Below are 25,066 nucleotides of genomic sequence, written 5' to 3'. Positions count from 1 at the left end.
GAAGGGCAGAGAAGCCATGTGGAAATGGCATGGTATCGAAACCTCATACTTCTAGGTTTGAATCCCGGCTCCTGTGACATCTACTTGAGTGAGTGGCAAGTCACTTAACATCTTGGCGTCTTAATTTTCTTATCTGTAAAATTGGCTTACAGGCTGTTGGGAAGACTGGAGATGAGAGCAGCGAGCACATGGGAGGTGCTTAGTGAGTGGTAGTTTAATGACCACTATTAAAATAAGTTCATGGTGGGAAACCGTGAATCTTACTATGAACAGAGATGCTGCAGGGAATTAGCACACACAGGAACAACTTTTTAGATCCTAGCGTTCACTTTCTGAGACCCACTGGATCGATAAAATGAGGGAGTTGTGCTAGAAGATCTCCCAGGTATTTTTCTCTAGTTCAGAAAATCTTGGAGTGATGCTTGCCTGAAGCGTCCATCTCTTTAAGTTAGAATATTACCTGCTCCCACCACCAGGTGACGGCAAAGCACAACCCACTGCCCTGCTCACCCTTCCTAAGTCCGGCCACAGGTAACTCCAGGAGCATCGTAGAGGGCGGAGAAGAAACCCTGAGGCCCCATTATGTCAGCCCTCTCTATTCATGGGAGAGACTGAGGACAGAAAGGGAGCAGAGCCAGGTCAAGCCTTCATAGTTGTATAGTGGAAATTCTGGTCTCCTGACTCTGAGACCAGGGCTCCTCCAATCTGAAACACTTAGGCCTCTGGGAGATGCTGACTTATCCTTTGAAACCTAGCAGCTACATCTCCCAAACTGCTGGTGTTGGGAGCCTCTTGGCGGCGAGAAGTGTGTTTATGTCCCTGATCCCAGGATGCCCAGTTTCCTTACTAGCCCCATATGAAGACTGAAGGAGTTGGGCACCGCTTAAAATTCAGAGCTTGGGTTCAAGGGCCCATCCAGAGGCGGCCTCACATGTGGGCATTGTACATTCTAAAAGGTACAAGGAAGGGCCTGTTTCAGAAATATCTCCTACATGGTCCACGATTGATCACTCAGTCGGGCTTACTGAAATACAACAAGCAGACATTCATTTTGGTTAACAAGCGAGAGGTTTAAAAAAACGTGGAACCTCATAAGTCCTCATAGGAGGTCACCACGCTCAGCAGGAGTTTATTCCCATCAGATCGCTCTCCTCCTCGCAGACTTCTGGCTGAGTTCCGCTGCTGTGGCCTGAGAGTACTGATGGGGTAGGAGAATGAACGAAGGGCAGTTGGAAGGTAAACAGGATTTTGGAGAGTGGGTCACGATGGTGTTCATGTATGGAGAGTTTGGGGATAATGGGGCCTTTTCAGGGAAAGGTAACAAGACCAGTTTTTTACTACTTTATAATTTTTCTTGAAGCGGACCAACACGTAGGACCATGTTCTCAGCCTGAGCCCTTCTGACTGAAGAGGTCATGAGTTGGTGAATAATGGGACGAGTATTTCTGCCAGGCTTAAGTCTTCAGGGGACATTCATAGACTTGAACTTAGTAGCCTTCTGATATCCCAAAGGGACAAACACTAGACAGAGATGGTTCTCTTCATTTTAACTGTGAGGTTTAAGTGACTTGCCACAAAACTCAGGGACTACTGCGCTGGCCTGCCCTGCCCTGCTTCTCTGCACAGCTCCCCTCTGGGCCCTGTCCATCCCCTAAATCACCCCTTTATTTCCACACCTGTCTACTTCCGTGAATTTCCACCTCCCTGAATGTCTTTGCTGCTTTGGGATTCTGTGGGTGTTTTTAGCTGGGCTATTGTTACCTGCTCTTCTCTCCCAAGTCATGAAGCCTCATGCTGTGGTCTGGAAGCTCTTTCCTCTCCTTGAAGGTTATGTTTTGTCTCCTCTCCAGCTCTCTTATGACCTAATTCCACACCACCGTGGCCTTCATGGCAGTTCTCACTTAATATCAAGGTCCCATTATAATATTGCTGTCTGTGAATTAATAACCTCCTCTTGCCAACACCAGTCAGGGCAGAGAGCAGCCACGTGGTTTGCAGTGGGTGCTCGGAAAGGGGAGGTGGTGTCGGCTGCAGTCGTGGCATTTTATCTCACACCTGAGCTGGGACTGGAGTGTTCTGTCCGCTGGAGGAGGGCTGGGCTTCCATAGACCCACAGCTGGGTGACAGGAGGGACTCCCTGGGCCAGGAATGCATGGTGGGTTTTCGCATGGGTTGAATATCATGGTGAGAGGTGAAAACATGCAGCACGCAGACCAAGAGGCCAGGGAGCCCCCAACCAGACCTGTCCAAGGGTGAGGGGCAACACGTGCTGAGGTGAGGGGAGCCTGGCTCTGTTTCCCGGAGTCCATCCCTGCATTTCTGTCCCACGTAGTATTTGCTACAAGGAGGCGTGTTACCTGGTTTCCACTGACTGTAAGGTCCCCTGTGGGATGCCTCAGTCATTCTTATAGCAGCCACTAGGTGGCGGGCTTCAGGCTTGTCAGAGCTGACCCAGGAAGGGGGCGATGTGGAAATTAACCCTAATTGTGACAGAGGCTTTGAAGGCTCTGCTAGAGCTTTTCAGTCCCTCCCAGATCCTACCAAGGTGCCATCTTCCCTACTGCGCGTCTGAGCTCATGCCCTCCCAAGAACAGTGGTTCCAGGAGGTACGAGCTACCAAGAGTGGGGTCAACCTGCATTATCATCTCTGCCCTGTCATTCTGCCTCATCAGCTGGGGTCCAGGGATGCGGGGACACCTGAGGCTGGGTGAAGGTAGCATTAGGTAGTGGAGGATTCTTCCTATTTCCCTACCACCTCCCCCAACACACACGGTGCTCACATATGATTCTAGCCTGGGTCCTTGAAAGCCCTTTGTTCAGCCTAAGATTGCCCTGTTCCTGGGGGTTTGTCTAGCTCCAGGCCTGGGAGCTCGGGCTTGTCTGGGGAGTGACTGGGTTGCATGGAGCTGGAGCTGTCCAGACCGGGAGCTTCTCGCCCTGCAGGTAGCTCTGGAGCCAAAGTGCGACAGTCCTTCACCTGGGGGTGACCTGGGCCTCTTTGAGAGCCCCCAAGCCTAAGCCACACCAGGGCAGGCATCCAGGCCTGTCCCCTGGAGTCGGGACAGAAGCATGTCTGCAGGTTGAGCTCAGAGTGGGTTTGGCCAACTGTTCCTGAACCCACTGGGGCTGATGGTTCTTTAATTTTTTTTTTTTTTTTTTGAGACCGAGTCTCGCTCTGTTGCCCAGGCTGGAGTGCAGTGGTGCGATCTCAGCTCAATGCAAGCTCCGCCTCCTGGGTTCACGCCATTCTCCTGCCTCAGCCTCCTGAGTAGCTGGGACTGCAGATGCCCGCCACCACGCCTGGCTAATTTTTTGTATGTTTTTTTTAGTAGAGACGGGGTTTCACTGTGTTAGCCAGGGTGGTCTCGATCTCCTGACCTTGTGATCCACCTTGGCCTCCCAAAGTGCTGGGATTACTGGCGTGCGCCACCGTGCCCAGCCTTTAGTTCTTTTTTTTCCCCAGCCCCAGCAGACCTGAGGAGTACAACATGCTCATGTAAGTAGTTTCCCGAGGTATGAGGACGGGGAAGTAGAGCATACGCCGTGGAGAGTGAACCGGAATACTGGAGACTGGGTGGGGCCTGTGGCTTGGACCAGCCCTCAGACTCTAGTTCTGATCGAGTGCTACTTATGCCCAACATTCGGCCCTCACCTCCAGAGTGTTAAGTACACATTAATTTTATTCAATATAGTGTTCATTTTCTTTAATTATAAATATAATGCATGCTCACTGAAGAACACTTGGAAAAAAATTTTAAAACCGAAAAAGAAAATAAAATCCTCCCACTCCCCTATCCCAGCTCACCACCTGGAAGCAGATTCTGTATCTTCTAGTCTTTTGTGAAATACATAGAAATTTGGAACCATATGTATACATAGTTTTTCTTCCTATTTTAAAAATCAACAGTGTAAGTATTTCTCGCTTCATTTAAGATTCTTCCAAAGGACCATTGTAATAACACCATAGGATACCGGTGTCTGGCGATTCCTTAATGGATTTAGTCATTTTCCTATTTCCAATTTTTTTTTTGCAATGATAATTCTCCATCAATCTTTGTCTATAATTCTATTTCCCTCAGAGAAATCCTTTCCTTGGGATGGCTAGGTGTAAGAATATGTGCATTTCAAGGCCTCTGGAAATGGTTTTTTGAAGTACCTTCCCAAAAGTGTCCAGTTACAGTGCCCCAGCAGGGCAGGAGAGGGCAGAGGGCAGCCAGTGTCTTTAGTTGACAGGAGCCATGTAGGTGGGAACCCATGTTTGCCAAGTCCCATGGGCGTGGGCTCCCTGTCCTGATTTGGCCTGCAGTGGAAGCTGTCCTCTGGCCCAGCCCTGGTCCTGGTGCCGGTCCCAGTGCTGGGCCTACCCGTAGGCTCAAGTCTCAGACAGCGCTTCCCGGAGTGGGCTGGAAGGAGGGCTTTAGATCAGTCGCTGTGGCCCTGAAGACTCGGATTCTTTTCCCTTAGGTCCGGCATGAAAACAGATGTGTGGCCCTGGAGAGGTGTCCCTGCTTGCATCAGGGCAAGGAGTATGCCCCCGGAGAAGCAGTGAAGATTGACTGCAACACGTGGTGAGGCTCAGTGAGCGGCTGTCCCGGGGACCCAGGCCCTGTGGGTGGAGTGAGGGCACACGCGGCCACAGGACCTTCCGCGCTTGCCTCCAGCTCCCTGTGGGAACCCGGTTACTCTCTGCCTCTGTGTCTGTGCTTCTCCATCTGTAACATCGGGAGAATCTTTCTCATCACCTGTGCCCATCCTGCAAAGACACTATTCAACGGGTTAGTACAGTATCCCTTATCCGAAATGCTTGGGACCACAACTGTTCTGGATTTTGGATTATTTTGGACTTTGAAATATTTGCATATACATAATGAGGTATCTTAGGGATGGGACCCAAGTCTAAACATGACATTTATTTATGGTTCATATATACCTTATGGACATAGCCTGAGGGTAAGTTTATACAATATTTTAAATATATATTTAATGTGTATTTAGTATTTTCAACATTTGTGCATGAAACAAAGTTCTGTGTACATTGAACCATCAGAAAGTAAAGGTGTCACCCTCTCAGCCACCCACGTGGTGTCATGTTGGTGCTCAAAGTTTCGGGTTTCGGAACATTTTGGACTTCAGATTTCTGGATTAGGAATGCTCAGCTTGTATTTCTGTTCAGGGAGATGGGCCCCACGGAAGACAGGGACCTCGCCCCACCAGTCATTGCATTTGTGGCCAAGCTGCCAGTGGGCACGGGGTCTGGAGGGTCCTGTCCTTGCAGGCCTTACACTGCCCGTGAGCACAGCGTGAGGGTGTTTGCAACGGCATGGTTTGAGGTGAGGGTGGCTGGTTGCCTTCTCCTTTCTCCTTGGCCATCCTGCACATAACCCCTCACCCTGCTCATTCACCCTGCCTTTGACTGTGGCTGTGCGCAGCCTTGGAGAGAGGCCTACTGGACAGAGGCGGAGAGGGCTGTCTCTTGGACTTGAGGTCTGAGCTTATCACCTCTGACGCACAAGTGGGCTTCTTGATGTCAGCTCTGGTTACAGGTGGTGGCAGGGTGGGACACGTGGCAGTGGGCAGATCACTGTAGATTTTAACATGTAGCTACGTACATGTTAACATGTAGCTATGCACACAGAACCACTCCTGGCAGAAGTGCATGCTTCATCACTCTTTTCCAGACTCTGGGCTTTCCCGCTGTTGTGTCTTGCTTTTCCCATTAGCCTCAGGCTTTCAACCTCAGTGTGTCTGTTTGACAGAGACCCTGTGGCGAATCTCAGGTAGATGTGGCTTCCAGGGTGAGGCTGAGCGAATTCATAACAGGAGGCCTAAAGAGCATCTGGGCCTTCTCCCTGGCAGCCTAACTCACTTTGGACAACCCCTTCCCTTTTTTGCCTCAGTTTCCCCCTTTTAGGGAGAGCAGCTAGGCTTCCCTGTGTCTCACTGGGCCTGTGAAGTCCACACTCCATGCTACAGGTCCTCATCTTCCTTGGGCTTCCTGGAGGGTTGGGAGGCCACCCAGAGTATTCTGTGTTCCTTCATTGTCTCCATTGCCCAGATGGGCCCCTCAAAACCAAGGTGCCCAACTTGTCTTTCCTGCCATGACTGCTCCTAGTGTCTGTCGGGACCGGAAGTGGAACTGCACAGACCACGTGTGTGACGCCACGTGCTCCACGATCGGCATGGCCCACTACCTCACCTTCGACGGGCTCAAATACATGTTCCCCGGGGAGTGCCAGTACGTTCTGGTGCAGGTGAGAGGTGGGGAGATGGGGAGAGGGCGCTGTCTCTTTCTAGGAGGGGGTGGGTGGTGTGGCCTCAGCTTGGGTTCTGTGGGCCTGTCTGCAGAAACAGCTCTGGGTCTGGTTTCTACTGGAGTATTTTCCAGTCCTTCACAGAGGTGCCTGAAGCGGTTGTCCATTTTCCCTCTGCTCACCTGGGGACTTATAAAACGAGACAGAAGCTTGTTTGTTGTTGAGGATTGCTGTGGGAGAAAGGCTACTGCCCGTCCACGTTGGATCTGGAATTAGAAAAAGGCGTCTGTTCCTTCTGGTAGACACAGCCTCAGTCAGGGTGCATAGCTCAGGGAGTGGGTTGGGCTGGGATTTCAGTCCCGCTCAGCCTCCCTTCCAGCACCCTGGGCAGTGCACAGTCTGCACGTGTTGTGCAGTGGCCCTGGACAGGGGGATGGTTGAAATGATCCCTGGAGTTTGCTTCCCATGGTATGGCCTTGTGGAATTCTCTGCCATTTTAATTTCTAACTTGGTTCAATTCAGAATGGGAGGAGTGGGAGTGTGGGACACGGGAAAGTCATCCTGCCCAGCAGGTAAGAATGAGTCCAGGAGTCGTCACCGGTGAGTGTGGGCAACAGCCCCTCCGCCTCCCACTCCCCACTGCATGGATGCTTGTAAGTTTCTCTTGCTGGTTGACGTCAACTGTGTAAGCAAGGAAGTATGAGTGCTTTTCTCCCCAGAGCCGAGGCGCTGTACTCTCTGAAGCTTTAAACAAATACGGTCCCTCTGTCTCCATTCCCAAGAGGAGGGAGGGGGTGGGGGCTTGGTGTGGTCTGAATGGAAGACCACAAACCCATAGGAGCCCCAGCCCCAGAGGCTGAGTTGCAGGAGCTGGTGAGTCAGGCAGCGTGGGTGACTATGGACCGATCACCCGTGTAGAGCATGCTGGGTATGGGGCGGAGTCAGCAGCAGCCTCCGCAGTCCCCACCTCGTACCTGGGCTGGCCCGGAGAGGCAGGCTGTGTGCTGGGGTCACAGGGCATGCAGACCAGGCAAGGAACCTGTGAGCCGGGGACGATGCGCCCCTCTAGAGCTTTCCCAAAGGTTCTATATGGAAGTTTCCCAGCCTCAGCAGCAAAAGACAAGGCGGCACCAGCTTTGCAGAACAACTACCCAGCCCATTTCAAATCTGAACATCCAGGAAAAAATAATTCAGTGCAGCAAGGACCAGACAGCCAGTCAGCATCTACCGCTCCTAGCCCTTCCCTGTCCAGGCCATCTTTCCCAACTGGACCAGTTGTAAAGATTCCCCTTCAAACGGTGCCCTGTCTGTGCGCCTTGTTTTCCTTTCCCGCAGCTGGTTCTGTTGTCTTCTGACGCGTTGTCCTGGGGCCCCTCCCCTTTCTGCTGTCCTCCTTTGGGGAGTAGCATCAAGACCTAACTCACTGTCTTTCAGAAATCTCAGCTGATAATAAGAACAAATAAAGCACTTACATCCTCGTTTCCTCTTTTAGCCTTCACCATGCATCAACCTAATATAAAGCCATGTAACCTAACAATCCCATTAAGTTGAATAGAATCTTACAGAGGTCAGATTGTGTGTGTTGTTTGGACACATGTATGTATATATGTGTGCATGTGTGTATGCATGAGAATGTGTGAGTGTATGGCTGTGTGTGTTGGGTGTATGCATGTGCTGCGTGTGTGGGTGTATGTGTGTATGACTGCATGGGCGTATGTGTGTTGTGGGTATGTGTGTCAGAAAGGTAAGTGGTTTGCTCAGTGTTGCCAGTAAGTGGCAGAATCAAGATTCACACCTTGTTTCTCTTTTTTCTTTTTTTTTTTTTGAGATAGAGTCTTGCTGTGTTGCCGGGCTGGAGTGCAGTGGCGTGATATCGGCTCACTGCAGCCTCTGCCTCCTGGGTTCAAGCGACACACTCTGTTTTTCTCAGTTGAACGTTTTATCTTTTTTTTTTCATCGTACCACAATAATAGCCACCATGGGGAAGAGATTTGTCAGGAATGTGTCCCCTTTTGCTTAATTTTCTATGCAATTGACCAGCAAGGACAAGAACTCCCTTATTGTCTCTTCTCATCTCGACCTGGCAGTTCAGGACCTGTGGAGCTCTGTCAAACCGTCTTTGGTTCCATTTCTGGGCCAGCAGTTCAGAGGGATTCAGCCAGAATTTAGAGCCACAAAGTGCCCTGTGGTCAAACTCTCCCAGCTGCCTGGTGGGGCTCTAGGCAAGGGCTCCAGAGGGACTCGAATGGGCTCTAGGCAAGGCCTTTGAGCCTGATGCATCCATCAAAGCAGGCCACATGTTGCCTTCCCCCCCCCCACCACCCCCGCCCCACTCACTGCAGGCACCTGGCTCATCTGTCGTGGGCGAGGTTAACACACCTGAGGGCGTTCACCTGGACATCCGCCTCCCCCCAGGCACACACACAGACACACATGCACAGCCACGGACATGGCAAGATCCTGTGAGACATATTCAAAGGCCTGTGATGAACAGATGCCAATCTTCTGGTCTGGTGAGAGCCAGTGGGAATAATGGTCCTCTCGTGGCACTCCTCTTTCCCCAGGATTACTGCGGTGGTAACCCTGGGACCTTTCGGATCCTGGTGGGGAATGAGGGATGCAGCCACCCTTCAGTGAAATGCAAGAAACATGTCACCATCCTGGTGGAGGGAGGAGAGATTGAGCTGTTCGACGGGGAGGTAAGTGCGGCCTCATCTCCTCCACCCTCATGTCCCGCTTTGTGCTTCTGTCACTTAAGAGGAACATTTTCCAAGCATTCATTTAGAACTTGTGTGAATGGAATCATGAACAGCCATTAAAGGGGATGAGGCAGAGCTATTGCAACTGACCGTGACGTATTATTTTATGAGAAGAACAAGTGGCAGAGCAATAGGGATGACACAGTCCCATTTTAGCGACAGTGCAGAGTGTGCGTGAAGGATGTGCACATGGGTCTGCACAAACATGGGATAGAACCAGTGCTCACCTCTGCCTTCTTCCCAGTACCCACCATTGACATCAGAGAATGGGAGGTGAATTCTTCACCATTATGGAAGAAAACTGCTTAGCAAGCATGATGTATTAACTGTGGGTCAACAGTGTCAACTCCGTTTCAAAGAATAGCTCTATTTAGGGCAGAGTGACAGTGATGATGCTGAACAGGCATGCAGACATGTGAGGGATAGATTTGCACATGTGATTAGCTCTGCACGTGATATGTTACTAACAAGAGGACCTCTGCAAAGGGGTGATGGCGGTTCTCAGCCTCAGTCTCAGTGAGGAATTAGAGAATCCATCACGCATGCTGAAGTGGGCCTCAAGGATGCAGCACTGGCAGGGATCGGGCCAAGTCAGAGGCTCAGGTCAGAGCCCTTCTCAAACCTGCAGTGTATGATTCCTGGCACTAGCACTGAGTGCCGCGTTTCCTTTTTCTTCAGCTCTGTCTCCTGATGACAGTGGCTCTGGGGAGGGGGGAGGTGGTGGGATACAGGAAAGGTCAGAGTCTACTGCTTATTTTTATAAAGGAATAGATTTTTAAACAATCAACCAGAGATGCTTAAAATCATTGCCATGTTGAAAACCTGTCTAGGGCACCACTATATTTAATGACTAATTGTCAATAAAACACCTTTTGTGAAGTGATGGATGGTCTTCTGCTCGTTGGTTTCATAGTACTTTAATTTCATAATCATGACTTTGCTGCTACCTCTGTTGCCATCTCTTGATCGTGGACGCCTGGAGAGTGGTGGTGGTAAGGTGGCCACAGACATGTCCCGGCGTGGGGCTGGCCCTGCAGGGGTGCAGTGACATGTGGGGTCCTGGAGGGGTGACGGTGCCTGCACTCGTGGGCACTGGAGACGGATGGGCAGGTGTGGAGTGGAGGGGAGGACCTGGCTGTCGAGCCTACCCTTCATCCTCCCGTATGTCTTGCTTTGTCTTCCTCCAGGTGAATGTGAAGAGGCCCATGAAGGATGAGACTCACTTTGAGGTGGTGGAGTCTGGCCGGTACATCATTCTGCTGTTGGGCAAAGCCATCTCCATGGTCTGGGACCGCCACCTGAGCATCTCCGTGGTCCTGAAGCAGACATACCAGGTCAGTGGCTTTTCTTGCTTCATCTTGTCGGGGACTTGGCCTTTGGAGCATTTTCTGCTCCCTGATTAGCAACCCATTGTCTCTCTCTACTGTCTTGGGGGAAGGCAGTATTCAATTAGGACATGAGGAAGTCATTATTTCTTCCTCTTGCCTGATTGCCCCGGCCAGAACTTCCAACACTGTGTTGAATAGGAGTGGTGAGAGAGGGCATCCCTGTCTTGTGCCAGTTTTTAAGGGGAATGCTTCCAGTTTTTGCCCATTCAGTATGATATCTTGGTTTATTGAGAGTTTTTTTAGCATAAAGGGCTGTTGAATTTTGTCGAAGGCCTTTTCTGCGTCTATTGAGATAATTGGTTTTTGTCGTTGGTTCTGTTTACGTGATGGATTACATTTATTGATTTGTGCATGTTGAACCAGCTGTGCATCCGAGGGATGAAGCTGACTTGATTGTGGTGGATAAGCTTTTTGATGTGCTGCTGGACTCGGTTTGCCAGTGTTTTACTGAGGATTTTCACATGGATGTTCTTCAGGGATATTGGTCTAAAATTGTCTTTTTTTGTTGTGTCTCTGCCAGACTTTGGTATCAGGATCATGTTGGCCTCATAAATTGAGTGAGAATTCCCTCTTCTTTATTGATTGGAATAGTTTCGGAAGGAATGGTACCAGCTCCTCTTTGTATCTCTGGTAGAATTTGGCTGTGAATCCATTTGGTCCTGGACTTTTTTTGGTTGGTAGGCTATTAATTATTGTCTCAATTTCAGAGCCTGTTACTGGTCTCTTCAGAGATTCAATTTCTTCCTGGTTTAGTCTTAGGAGAGTGTATGTGTCCGGGAATTTATCCATTTCTTCTAGTTTTTTAGTTTATTTGCGTAGAGGTGTTTATAATATTCTGATGGTAGTTTGTATTTCTGTGGGGTCGGTGGTGACATCCCCTTTATCATTTTTTATTGAGTCTGTTTGATTCTTCTCTCTTCTTTTAGTCTTGCTAGTAGTCTATCAATTTTGTCGATCTTTTCAAAAAACCAGCTCCTGGATTCATTGATTTTTTTGAAGGGTTTTTTGTGTCTCTGTCTCCTTCAGTTCTGCTCTGATCTTAGTTATTTCTTGCCTTCTGCTAGCTTTTGAACTTGTTTGTTCTTGCTTCTCTAATTCTTTTAATTGTGATGTTAGAGTCAATTTTAGATCTTTCCAGCTTTCTCCTGTGGGCATTTAGCGCTATAAATTTCCCTCTACAGCGGCTTTAAGAGTGTCCCAGAGATTCTGGTACGTTGTATCTTTGTTCTCATTGGTTTCAAAGAACATCTTTGTATCTGCCTTCATTTCGTTATGTGCCCAGTAGTCATTCAGGCGCAAGTTGTTCAGTTTCCATGTAGTTGTGCGATTTTGAGTGAGTTTCTTAATCCTGAGTTCTAATTTGATTGCACTGTGGTCTGAGAGACAGTGTGTTGTGATTTCTGTTCTTTTACATTTGCTGAGGAGTGCTTTACTTCTAATTATGTGGTCAATTTTAGAATAAGTGCGATGTGCTGGGAAGAAAGTATATCTGTTGATTTGGGGTGGAGAGTTCTGTAGATGTCTATTAGGTCTGCTTGGTACAGAGTAGATTTCAATTCCTGGATATCCTTGTTAACTTTCTGTCTCATTGATCTGTCTAATGTTGACAGTGGGGTGTTAAAGTCTCCCATTATTATTGTATGGGAGTCTAAGTCTCTTTGTAAGTCCCTAAGGACTTGCTTTATGAATCTGAGTGCTCCTGTATTGGGTGCATATATATTTAGGATAGTTAGCTCTTCCTGTTGAATTGATCCCTCTACCATTATGTAATGGTCTTCTTTGTCTCTTGATCTTTGTTGGTTTAAAGTCTGTTTTATCAGAGACTAGGATTGCAACCCCTGCTGTTTTTTGCTTTCCATTTGCTTGGTAGATCTTCCTCCATCGCTTTGTTTTGAGTCTGTGTGTGTCTCTGCACGTGAGATGGGTCTCCTGAATACAGCAGACTGATGGGTCTTGACTCTATCCAATTTGCCAGTCTGTGTCTTTTAATTGGGACATTTAGCCCATTTACTTTTTTTTTTTGAGATGGAGTCTGGCTCTGTCGCCCAGGCTGGAGTGCAGTGGCACAATCTCAGCTCACTGCAAGCTCCGCCTCCTGGGTTCATGCCATTCTCCTGCCTCAGCCTCCCGAGTAGCTGGGACTACAGGCACCCGCCACCACGTCTGGCTAATTATTTTGTATTTTTAGTAGAGACAGGGTTTCACCACGTTATCCAGGATGGTCTCAATCTCCTGACCTAGTGATCCACCCACCTTGGCTTCTCAAAGTGCTGGAATTACAGACGTGAGCCACCACACCCGGCTAGCCCATTTACATTTAAGGTTAATATTGTTATATGTGAATTTGATCCTGTCGTTATGATGCTTGCTGGTTATTTTGCCCATTAATTGATGCAGTTTCTTCGTAGCATCGGTGGCCTTTACAATTTGCCATGTTTTTGCAGTGGCTGGTACTGGTTGTTTCTTTCCATGTTTAGTGCTTCCTTCAGGACCTCTTGTAAGGCAGGCCTGGTGGTGACAAAATCTCAGCATTTGTTTGTCTGTAAAGGATTTTATTTCTCTTCCACTTATGAAGTTTAGTTTGGGCTGTATATGAACTTCTGGGTTGAAAATTCTTTTCTTTAATAACGTTGAATATTGGCCCCCACTCTTCTGGCTTGTAGGGTTTCTGCCAAGAGATCTGCTGTTAGTCTCTTGGGCTTCCCTTTGTGGTTAACTCGACCTTTCTTTCTGGCTGCCCTTAACACTTTTTCCTTCATTTCAACTTGGTGAATCTGACAATTATGTGTCTTGGCGTTGCTCTTTTCAAGGATTATCTTTGTGGTGGTCTCTGTATTTTCTGAATTTGAATGACAACATCAAATTTTCTTTAGGTTTCTTAAAGAGGCAAAGCAATCATGCTCAATATTGTTATAACACTGCAGACTATTCTAGGATGTTGCCTTACCATTTAGCCATGGGCCGGCACGTTTTGAGAGCTATTTGTAAAATTGCTAATAACCAACTTTTGAGAATGGTTCCACTATTTAGGGTCCAACAGGTTGTTGGAACATGAATGATTTCTTTAAGTGACATGTATGTGACAAGTGGCTCTGGCTACTCTGGCAGCTGCTTTAGTTAGGCAGGAATGGGCCTCCACAGCATCCCTGATAACACTATCCACTTGCAGCTTGTACAAGCCAGTGAGGCAGCACTGCCCTCACTTCTCTGTGGCAGCCCATCTAATTCCCATAAAGCATTAACAGCTCATTCATTCATTTATTCAACAAATACTAAGTTCCTGTATGTGTCAAACATTGTCCTAAGCACTGTGGATACAACAGGGGAAAAAAAAGTCAGGTAGGGGTGTGTGTGTATGTCTGTGTGTGTGTATGTCTTTCATGTATTTGTTTTTTATTGCTGCTATAACAAATCACCAAAAACTTGATAGTTTAACACAAATTTATTATCGTATGGTTCTGGAGGTTGGAAAGCTAAAATTGGTAGGCAGGGCTGCATTCCTCCTAGAGGGTCTGAGAGAGGTCCCTTTTCTTGCCTTTTTTACATTCTGGAGGCTGCCTGCATTCTTGGCTTGTGGCCCCATCCTCCATATTCAATGCTGGCAACGTAGCATCTTCCACTCTTTTTCTCTCTTTCTGCTTCTGTCACAGCACCTTTTTAACTCCGACCTTCCTGCCTCCCTCTGATCAGACCCTGTGATGACATTCAGCCCAAATGGATAATCCAGAATAAACTCTTCATCTCATGGGAGCCACGGTTTTGCCTTCCATAACCCTGGTGTGGGTCATATTCTAGTGGGAATGTTACTATAGATAGTTTTGGCTGATGGGCCCTGTGAAGAGGGAATGTAAGAGCAGAGTCTTTGGGGAAGGGAGGGAATGAGTCATGCCAGTATCTGGGGGAGAGTTTAGGCAGACGGAACAGCACGTGCTGAGGCCCTAAGGTGGTAGGTGTCTGAAGCAGTTGTACAAGGAGGCCAGTGTGGCTGCAGAGGAAGGACTTGTGGGGAATAGTAGTTCATGAGGGCAGGGAGGGGCAGTAGCCATACCATGGAGGCTTCTAGGCCATGTAAAGATTGTTGGCCTTTTGCCCAACAGTGAGGACATTCTTCTGTTTCCTGGTAACTTAAACCCCTTATACCAAGCCGAACTCTGCTTATTGAAGCAAAATAGAATACATTTTTTCTGTTTGTCTCAAGACCAGGGCTCTAAGTGTGTTGTAAAAGTATAGCACCTTTTCTTCTCCAGGCCAAGTATTTTCAGTTTTTTCTGTAGTGTTTTTGTTTTATTATTATTTTTAGTTGACTTTTAACTGTATGTATTTACTGGTGACAGTGTGATGTTTCAATACATGTATACAGTGTAATGATCAAATCAGGGTAGTTAGTATATCAGTTCCCTCAAACATTTACCATTTCTTTGTGTTGGGAACACTCAAAATCTGCTCTTCCAGGTACTTGAAAATATACAATAAATTGGCCGGGCATGGTGGCTCATGCCTGTAATCCCAGCACTTTGGGAGGCCGAGGTGGGTGGATCACGAGGTCAGGAGCTCAAGACCATCCTGGCTAACACGGTGAAACCGCGTCTCGACTAAAAATACAAAAAATTAGCCAGGCGCAGTGGCGGGCGCCTGTGGTCCCAGCTACTCGGGAGGCTGAGGCAGGAGAATGGCATGAACCCGGGAGGCGGAGCTTTCAGTGAGCCGAGATTGCGCCATTGTACTCCAGCCTGGGCAACAGAGCGAGACTCTGTCTCAAGAAAATAAAAATATACAATAAATATACAATAAATTGTTGAGAATTATAGTCACCCTGTGGTGCTACAGAACACTAGAACTTTTCCCTCCTCTTTCCATAGTGTTTACTTGTTTCTCACTCATTAGTAACTGCTTTTTCAGAACTCGTTGCATGTTGCACTCCATGATGGGTGAACATGGAGAGAGGTGAGACACACCTTCCTGATGACATTTGCGATAGAGCAGAATTCTGCCCAGCCTGGTCTGAACAGGCTGCAGTTCTCCAGGCAAGGGGACTCACCTGCCCAGAGGCAGGCAGTTCTGTGACGTTCCGTCCTCAGACCCCTACACCTGCATTGGTGGAGAAGTGGAACTGGCTCCTCTCTCTGCTTCTATGCTTGTCGGGGACAGTGACAGTTCCCACCAGTGATCTCGGGGCCAAGGATGCCTGATTCCCACCTCTGCCCTTGGCTGACTCTGTGACCTGGGCATGTTGCCTCTCTGTTTCCGTAGCTTTAAATAAAATGGGACCAGCAAGGAAGCTCAGGAATAGGTCTTGGCAATGGCAAGTCTTTGGTGCCCACCTCGGGCCTCCTCTGAGTCTCTGTCCTGCTCCTCCTCTTCCTTGAATGCCCTCTGCCGCCATTGCCGCCAGGAACGTTCCCTTTTCCCCCGAGGCGGGGAGCATGCCCCTGGGCTGGATGGTGCTGATCCCCTCAACTTGTCTCTCAAGGAGAAAGTGTGTGGCCTGTGTGGGAATTTTGATGGCATCCAGAACAATGACCTCACCAGCAGCAACCTTCAAGTGGAGGAAGACCCCGTGGACTTTGGGAACTCCTGGAAAGTGAGCTCGCAGTGTGCTGACACCAGAAAAGTACGTCTGGGTCTCTTGTGTGGACAGAGCCCAAGAGCCTGCTTCCTGGAATGTCCCCCTGTCCCCATTCTCATGGGGGCTGGAAGAGGCTTGTGGGCGGTATGACCTTCAGGTGGCTGCAGGGTGAGGAGGGGAGGGTCTCTTGGCTCCTTCTGGGCTCAGTAACCCCAGTCTCACCAGTTGACGGCTGGCCTGTCTCTTGCCTGGTTCCCAGGTGCCTCTGGACTCATCCCCTGCCACCTGCCATAACAACCTCATGAAGCAGACGATGGTGGATTCCTCCTGTAGAATCCTTACCAGTGATGTCTTCCAGGACTGCAACAAGCTGGTGAGGACCTTGAGGGTAGTGGGAAGCAGATGGCCCCAAGGCTTGGCCCGGTGGTATCGACACTGAGCGTGACCTTCTAACATGGACACTACCCTGGTGTCTTGACATTATCTGCACCAAGACACCACTTCAGTTTTTTTCTTGGCTTTCAATCTGGGAAACAAAAAGTAAAATCAACAGTTTCTAGAGGAAGCAATGCCTGGCGAAACATTTCCTTCTGCATGAGAAGTAACTCCCCTTGGCATGTGCCAGTGCTTCTCTTTCGGCCCCAGTCTTAGGATTCATTCTCATATTGAAGTATCTTGTTTTCAACACTGGAGCCAGAGATTTCCTTTTCCTGTTACTGCTGCATTTGTCCAGACCAAAAGACCTTCCTGTCCCACTCCCCAAAAGCTCTTGGGGCCCATTTCTTGTCTCACAGAAATTCTTTTCTGGTCTTAATTTTGGTGATTTTGAGTCCTCATATTATGACTTATTTTTGCATCTTTCTCTCCAATGACAAGGAGGATTTCCCCAAGGTTAAGTGCAGTTGTCTCTCCTTTTTTTTTTTTTTTTTTGAGACAGTCTCGCTCTGTTGCCCAGGCTGGAGTGCAATGACATGATCTTGGCATAGTGTAGCCTCTGCCTCCCGGGTTCAAGCGATTCTCCTGCCTCAGCCTCCCGAGCAACTGGGATTACAGGCTCCTGTCACTATGCCCAGCTAATTTTTGTATTTTTAGTAGAGACGAGATTTCACCATGTTGGTCAGGCTGGCTTTGAACTCCTGACCTTAGGTGATCTACCCACCTTGGCCTCCTAAAGTGCTGGGATTACAGGTGTGAGCCACCGTGCCCGACCATAGTGCAGTTGTCTCTTATCTGCTGCATGTATGTGGGTAAACATATGTGGACGTGGGCACATGTGAATACAGAAGTCTATGTACACACACAGCCATGCATACATACAGGCTGCTGTGTAGCACCACCAATGTGGGAGAGACTGGAGACTGGTTGAAAACATGGACCTCAATTCTCTGTCTATCCAGTGATTTTCAGTCTCTGAGGTACTCCAAAGGATTCTTACATTCCCTGGTTTGGTGGAAATTGTGGGCATCTGAGTTGGAAGAGTGAGGACAGGGGAGGAGTTGGGGACATTGAGACTCTTGGAACGTCTTGGAAACAAGGACCCACTCAGTGAATGAATTCATTTTCTGTCATAACTGCCCTGAGAAAGTCCAGTGTGTGTAGAGGCGTATTTCGGGGACGAGGAAAGGTGGGAACTGGTTGAACTGGATTTGGAATCAGAGTCTAGGCCCTGTTGTCCCACATACCTGCCCCATGGAGCAGTGAGGCAGCTGCAGGGTCTGATGCATTTCCCCATTCTCTTTGCTGAAATGAGGCAAAGACAGACAGTGACCAGCACGTATGTGTGTGTTTTTGTAAAAACACCCAAATGCTCATGAGGCTAAGAGTGGGTTGTGAGGACAGACGGGTGGCTGAGACAGGGAGGTAGGCAGAGGGACAGAGGGAATGTTCTTCTGGAAAACTCTCTGGCTCATCGTGTTCTGCAAAAGGCCAACAGCCCTGCATTATTCAGCCTTTCTTGCTGGAATGCAGATTAGAAACTAAGAATCTTTCCTTCCCTCCAATTTCCTCTTTGAGACCATTGAGCTACATTTCTCCTTCTACCTGGACGCCCCCTTACCCTTAAATTGACCATCAGAACATTTGCACCCAGACTAAGAGCCAGAGTTCCTGACACCTGGCCATAGGCCTGGGCCATCTGAGGCTGCCTTTGCAGGTGGACCCCGAGCCATTCCTGGATGTCTGCATATACGACACCTGCTCCTGTGAGTCCATTGGGGACTGCGCCTGCTTCTGCGACACCATTGCTGCCTATGCTCACGTGTGTGCCCAGCACGGCAAGGTGGTGACCTGGAGGACAGCCACATTGTGCCGTGAGTCCTGACGCGCTCATGTTCTCAGATGCCGTCCCTTCTTCCCATGTATCTATGCTTTAAGACCTTGTGAGTGCAGGAGGATACCTTCATGGGAGAGAGAAGACAGAGCTCTAGTTGGGACTGGATGGCCAAGAGCTAAGGAGGGTTAAGATGTTGGCTTAGTAAGAAGTTCATATTATGGGTGAGGCAGGACATGGATTCAAGGCATGAATATGTGGAGATTTTTCTTCTGGAGAGATTCTGGCAGAAGGAGAAGAGGGAATACTGATGAAAAAGAAGGAAGTCGATTTATGTCTTTAATTAGGCACAATTATATTTGCCAATATGAGTGATCAACTCATACATTCATGTCTATAGAGTCTTCTTTCTTGGATGTAACCAACAATGTTTTTATGTAGAAAACTGGGCCAGGCACAGTGACTCACACCTGTAATCCCAGTGTTTTGGGAGACAGGCCGGAGGATTCCTTGAGCCCAGGAGTTCAAGACCAGCCTGGGCAACACAGCAAGACCGTATCTCTACAAAAATAAAGAAATGAATTCAGAACCAATAGATTCTGGTTGAGGTGCTTCAACCATCCAGAAGTCTCTAATATTGGTGACTCCCATAGTCCCTTAGTTCCCCAACATTATCTCCAGATGCCCCAGGGCCATCACCACATGGATCTGCAGTCCTGGGCCTTTTGTGGTCACAGCCTTGTCTCCTGTCTACACAGCCCAGAGCTGCGAGGAGAGGAATCTCCGGGAGAACGGGTATGAGTGTGAGTGGCGCTATAACAGCTGCGCACCTGCCTGTCGAGTCACGTGCCAGCACCCTGAGCCGCTGGCCTGCCCTGTGCAGTGTGTGGAGGGCTGCCATGCCCACTGCCCTCCAGGTGAGGCCTCTATCCCTTGGGGTCGGGCTGGTGGGATGGGATAGGGATGGGTGGAAAGGTGCTTCTAGGTCTTGCTTCATCTCAGCCTCCACCGGCCATGTCCCGTCTCTGACCTGCAACCCTGCCACAGGCTGTCTCCACGGGTTCTTTCATCAGAGTCAGGCCAACTGTGATTTTTCCCAAGTCGAGCTCCTCTAAAATGCTTTTATGTGCCTATTTATGGGATTCTCGTCTAAAGCCGCCCCTGCCGATAGAACTTTCTGCAGTGGGGGAATGTTGTATTGAATGTAACTGTGACGAGTGTGTCTGAGGAACTGAATTTTGAATTTTACTGAATTTTACTGAATTTAAATAGCCACATGCAGTTTGTGACTATCATATGGTACAGCACAGCTCTAGAGTTACTGAAGGCGTTATTCAGAAGAGCGGAAAGAGCCCTGGAGATAAGATTTCATTTGTCCTGAGGCTTGGGGAGGGTGGGGTAGGGTGAGGGAACCCCTATTCCCAGTTTTGCAGAGGGATCAGTCAAAGCACAAGGAGGAAAGATGCTCCTTGAGTGGCGGGGTGACCCCTGGGGTGTGGGCAGGAGAAGCTGGCTTCTAGGGCAGGAGAAGGAGTTGGCTTCTCCCTTTTAGTTAAAAGTGAGGCTTCCTCGTGGGATAAGGGGAGCAGTTTGGTTCCTAATGAGAGCTTTCTTTTGCAGGGAAAATCCTGGATGAGCTTTTGCAGACCTGCGTCAGCCCCGAAGACTGCCCGGTGTGTGAGGCGGCTGGCCGGCGTTTTGCCTCAGGAAAGAAAGTCACCTTGAATCCCAGCGACCCTGAGCACTGCCAGATTTGGTAAAACAGATTTCGGGGTCGTTTGGAGTGATGAATCTTATTGCTTCTCCGGGGGCCAGCTCAGAGACTAGGTTTTGGGTAAAAAGTCCTAGCTACATGAGTTGAGAGATTGAGTTTGTTTTGTTTGTTTATTTAATTCATTGTTTGGTTTATTGTTTTGTTTGTTCCTAGGGTTTGCTACTTTTTCTTTAGGGATGGGCTAGACTGCTTCCTCCGCATATATTCCTCCACAGTGTTTTTGCTCTTAATAGGCTTTTAAGTCCTAAGAGGTTTTTGCTTTTCTCACTGAAGGTGGGGTGTGGTCCCTCACTGTCCTTGTAGGTCATGACTAGTCTGAGCACAGGTGTCCATAAAAATCAGATTTCTTTTTTCCTGGAGGTGGAGACTCAGGAAAGTGAGATGGAACCCAGGGCCCTCAGGGTAGTAAGAACCTAGTGGGGGCCATAGTCAAGGTCGCAGGGTGTGGCTGTCATAATAGGGAGGGAATATGCTCATTGCTCTCACCCTGGGTTCTCACTGGACTTGCCTCTGGGAAACTGGCCTTTGGGGAGGTGAGAAGGAGTCCTCAGCGTGAGCTCTGAGCCCTCTGAAGTCCTGCTCATAAGTAGGGAACATTAATTAAAATCCAGATCTATTCAACACCACTCCCTGACACTGATCAAGCCTTCTGGGAACTTAAACTTGAGAACGTAAATTTGCTGGGGAGGGGCTATGGTCACAGCTGCCAAAGTCAGATCCTGCCACCACCATCTGTACAAACAAGAACGAACACTGCCTGGGGTGAGTTTTCTAGCAAACACAGGAAACTAGAAAGTATGTCACTCACGCACCGTTAACCAAGGATTAAAGCAGTAAATCTCGTGGATCACGGGAAGGAGGAATTAACTTCCTAGTAAGACTGTGCCTGCGCACACTCTGGATGCTGAAACAGGGACTGTAGGGAGCAAAGGGTGGGGTGATTCTGATGCTGGCTTAGGGTTCTGTGCCAAAAAGGCATGAGAGCTTTGAGCCCTCTCCCCACCTCCTTTGCTGGCACACGGGCAGGGGCAGCTGCCACAGTGCATGCTGAAGCTCAAGCAGTGTGTGGACAGTAGGCCCACAGCAGGCTGGGGGCATCACCTGGGATCAAGCCACAGGGGGACACTTCCCAGGCTCAGGGCACTGCCATCTTTTCAGCTTTACTGGGAGTGCTGAAGGCCAGGTGCCTCCAGGGCTGAGAGTCCGAAGAGATGATCTGGGCCCACATTGGTCTCCACCACACAGGGCCACTTGATTTCACCTGTGGTCTGGCAGGTCTTGCCACTTTCCAGGACGCTGGCAAAAAGGTGATGTTACCAGCAGAGCCTGGAAATTTGGCATGTTAGCGTAGGAGTTTGTGAATTAGGAACCAAAAAGAAATGAATTCAGAACCAATAGATCCTGGTTTAGGTGTTTCAACCGTCCAGAAGTCTCTAATATTGGTGACTCCCAGAGTCCCTTAGTTCCCCAGCATTGTCTCCAGATCCCCCCAGGCCGTCACCACATGGGTCTGCAGTCCTGGGCCTTTTGTGGTCACAGCCTTGTCTCCTGTCTACACAGCCCAGAGCTGCGAGGAGAGGAATCTCGGGGAGAACGGGTGTGGGGCCACTGCTCTGCTACAGACTTGTGGTGTGTGCTTGGGGCTGGGCACAGAGCCTGGCCAGTACCCGGCACATGAGAGGTGCTTATCCTATGTCTGCTGGAGGCATGAGCGAATGTCTTTTCCTAGGCCTAACATCTTGGGGACCTCTGTCTACTACTTCCAAATAATTTGTTCTGCTAGATAAAACTGGGGTTTTGAATCTTTATTCATCTTTCCACAATGTTTTTGCTCCAATTTTTTCTCTCTCCCTTAGGGCTCAACATATTAAACATGTTTTAAAATTCATACAATAGCTGGGCGTAGTGGCTCATACCTGTAATCCCAGCACTTTGGGAGGCTGAGGTGGGCGGATCATAAGGTCAGGAGATCGAGACCATCCTGGCTAACACGGTGAAACCCCGTCTCTACTAAAAATACAAAAAATGAGCTGGGCGTGGTGGCGGGTGCCTGTAGTCCCAGCTACTCAGGAGGCTGAGGCAGGAGAATGGCATAAACCTGGGAGGTGGAGCTTGCAGTCAGCCGAGATCGCGCCACTGCACTCCAGCCTGGGTGACAGAGTGAGACTCCGTCTCAAAGAAAAAAAAAAAAAAAAAACAAAACTTTATATTCTGTTAGAATATGGACTGTAAAGCATTTATCTTCGACAGAACATTTACAAGCACAGGTTAGTGTCCACATTTTAGTAACATTTGCTCTTGGAGACATTTGTAAGAAGGCTTGGATTATAATTAAGTATTCATGTTGCTAAAGATGTAGGTTGAAAAGAAATCAGCTTTGAGTGGCTGTGTGGATGGCCTAGAACAACGAATATATTTTTTCATGTCCCAGGATGGGCTAAAGCTTTGGTTTCTAGAGTCAAAGGAAGTCTGCTACGTGTGTATTTTGTGTGTGTGTGTGTGTGGGGGGGGTGCATGCTATTTGGGGACAGATGTTAAATAGTGACATCTCACTTGGGTATGGAATGGTCCATGGGATCTCAAGTTCAGGTGGAACAGGCAGGAGATTCTGTGGGAATATGGAAGTGGTCGTACACTATAGGGCTCAGAAGTGTCCATAGGTTCTTCCTGAACCATTTCAATTTCTTCGCTCTTTGCTGCAGCCACTGTGATGGTGTCAACCTCACCTGTGAAGCCTGCGAGGAGCCGGGAGGCCTTGTGGTGCCTCCCACAGATGCCCCGGTGAGCCCCACCACTCCGTATGTGGAGGACATCTCGGAACCGCCCTTGCACGATTTCTACTGCAGCAGGCTACTGGACCTGGTCTTCCTGCTGGATGGCTCCTCCAGGCTGTCCGAGGCTGAGTTTGAAGTGCTGAAGGCCTTTGTGGTGGACATGATGGAGCGGCTGCGCATCTCCCAGAAGTGGGTCCGCGTGGCCGTCGTGGAGTACCATGATGGCTCCCATGCCTACATCGGGCTCAAGGACCGGAAACGACCATCAGAGCTGCGGCGCATTGCCAGCCAGGTGAAGTATGCAGGCAGCCAGGTGGCCTCCACCAGTGAGGTCTTGAAATACACACTGTTCCAAATCTTTGGCAAGATCGACCGCCCTGAAGCCTCCCGCATCGCCCTGCTCCTGATGGCCAGCCAGGAGCCCCAACGGATGTCCCGGAACTTTGTCCGCTATGTCCAGGGCCTGAAGAAGAAGAAGGTCATCGTAATCCCGGTGGGCATTGGGCCCCATGCCAACCTCAAGCAGATCCGCCTCATTGAGAAGCAGTCCCCTGAGAACAAGGCCTTCGTGCTGAGCGGTGTGGATGAGCTGGAGCAGCAAAGGGATGAGATTGTTAGCTACCTCTGTGACCTTGCCCCTGAAGCCCCTCCTCCTACTCTGCCCCCCGACATGGCACAAGTCACTGTGGGCTCAGGGCTTTTGGGGGTTTCAACCCTGGGGCCCAAGAGGAATTCCATGGTTCTGGATGTGGCATTTGTCCTGGAAGGATCGGACAAAATTGGTGAAGCCGACTTTAACAGGAGCAAGGAGTTCATGGAGGAGGTGATTCAGCGGATGGATGTGGGCCAGGACGGCATCCACGTCACGGTACTGCAGTACTCCTATACGGTGGCGGTGGAGTACCCCTTCAGCGAGGCACAGTCCAAAGGGGACATCCTGCAGCGGGTGCGAGAGATCCGCTACCAGGGTGGCAACAGGACCAACACTGGGCTGGCCCTGCAGTACCTCTCCGACCACAGCTTCTTGGTCAGCCAGGGTGACCGGGAGCAGGCGCCCAACCTGGTCTACATGGTCACCGGAAATCCTGCCTCTGATGAGATCAAGAGGTTGCCTGGAGACATCCAGGTGGTGCCCATTGGAGTGGGCCCTCATGCCAATGTACAGGAGCTGGAGAGGATTGGCTGGCCCAATGCCCCCATCCTCATCCAGGACTTTGAGACGCTTCCCCGAGAGGCTCCTGACCTGGTGCTGCAGAGCTGCTGCTCCGGAGAGGGGCTGAAGATCCCCACCCTCTCCCCTGCCCCTGGTATGCTGGCACCTTGTGTGCAGGTGGGAGGGCTGGGCGAGGGCTGGCGTGGCCTTGGTGCTGCATGCATCTGCCGAGATACGACTCAGGTTCTAATCCTGGCTTCCCTGCTCTGTGTGCCCTTGGTTGAACCTTGCCTTCAAAGGGCCCGTGTTTCCTCACCTCCCTGGCAGGGAGACAAACTGTGATCCTTTTTCAGGGGAAGATCTTTTCTTATTGTGCGTGCTTATATAAATTCAAAGGTAATGGAAGCCTATTGTTAACATTTAAACAATACCAGTAAGGAGTAAAAAAACAAGTCTGTCTTTATCACACAGCCTCTTCCCCACCCAATTCCACCCTCTGCCTTCAAGGTAACCTCTGTTAAAGGTGGTGATGATAAGCTTCCTTTTGACCATAGTGGGTGGGTGAAATTACTCTGAGTAGCTGACATTCTTCAGGGCGAGACCAGGAAGTCAGGTGCCAGGTAGCAGGTGCAGTCTCAGAAACTGGTGTCAGACTGCCTGAGTTTGAATCTTGTCTCTGCCACTTGCTAGCTGGGTAATTTTGGGCAAGTACTTAACCTCTTTGTCTATCAGTCTCCTCATGTATAAAATGGGGATAATAATAGCATCTACGTGCTTAAAAATAGTATCTGACACATGACAAGTGCTCAAAAAAATGCTTGCTCGCACTGCTATATTACTACCTTTTACTGACACTGGCGTCTAATCCATTCCTAGTTCCTGAACATCTTCATTCGATGTGTTTGGGACCATCCCAGAATAACTAGCCTTCTTTTAGTATCTTTTAGTATCTTTTGAGTCTCACACTTGTCAGTACTTTCGTTTCTTTGTTTTTATTCATGTTCATAGATTTAAATTCTTGTAATATTTTTGCTGAGGAAAGCAACAATTACATCATTTCATCAAATCTCAGATGTGCTCAGACACTAAGAGGAGCACTAGGCATTTGTAGCTGGAATAATCACAGTACGTT

General features: G+C 49.1%; 1 protein-coding gene across 6 annotated transcripts in view; it reads left to right on the top strand.

Moving 5' to 3' along the window:
- Positions 1 to 25,066, top strand: part of VWF (von Willebrand factor) — a 184,290-nt gene that overhangs the window by 91,772 nt on the left and 67,452 nt on the right. For all 6 annotated transcript variants that reach the window (XM_005569887.5, XM_065523605.2, XM_015430272.4 and 3 more), the window contains 10 exons: positions 4,465 to 4,568; positions 6,113 to 6,251; positions 8,816 to 8,950; positions 10,198 to 10,344; positions 15,869 to 16,009; positions 16,224 to 16,337; positions 18,117 to 18,273; positions 18,992 to 19,150; positions 19,854 to 19,989; positions 22,710 to 24,088. In XM_005569887.5, coding sequence (XP_005569944.3) covers positions 4,465 to 4,568; positions 6,113 to 6,251; positions 8,816 to 8,950; positions 10,198 to 10,344; positions 15,869 to 16,009; positions 16,224 to 16,337; positions 18,117 to 18,273; positions 18,992 to 19,150; positions 19,854 to 19,989; positions 22,710 to 24,088 — 2,611 coding nt within the window. The remainder of the gene's footprint in view (positions 1 to 4,464; positions 4,569 to 6,112; positions 6,252 to 8,815; positions 8,951 to 10,197; positions 10,345 to 15,868; positions 16,010 to 16,223; positions 16,338 to 18,116; positions 18,274 to 18,991; positions 19,151 to 19,853; positions 19,990 to 22,709; positions 24,089 to 25,066) is intronic.

Source organism: Macaca fascicularis, chromosome 11, assembly GCF_037993035.2.
Source record: "Macaca fascicularis isolate 582-1 chromosome 11, T2T-MFA8v1.1".
Taxonomy (NCBI): Eukaryota; Metazoa; Chordata; class Mammalia; order Primates; family Cercopithecidae; genus Macaca; species Macaca fascicularis.
This window is presented reverse-complemented; position numbering and strand designations above follow the sequence as displayed.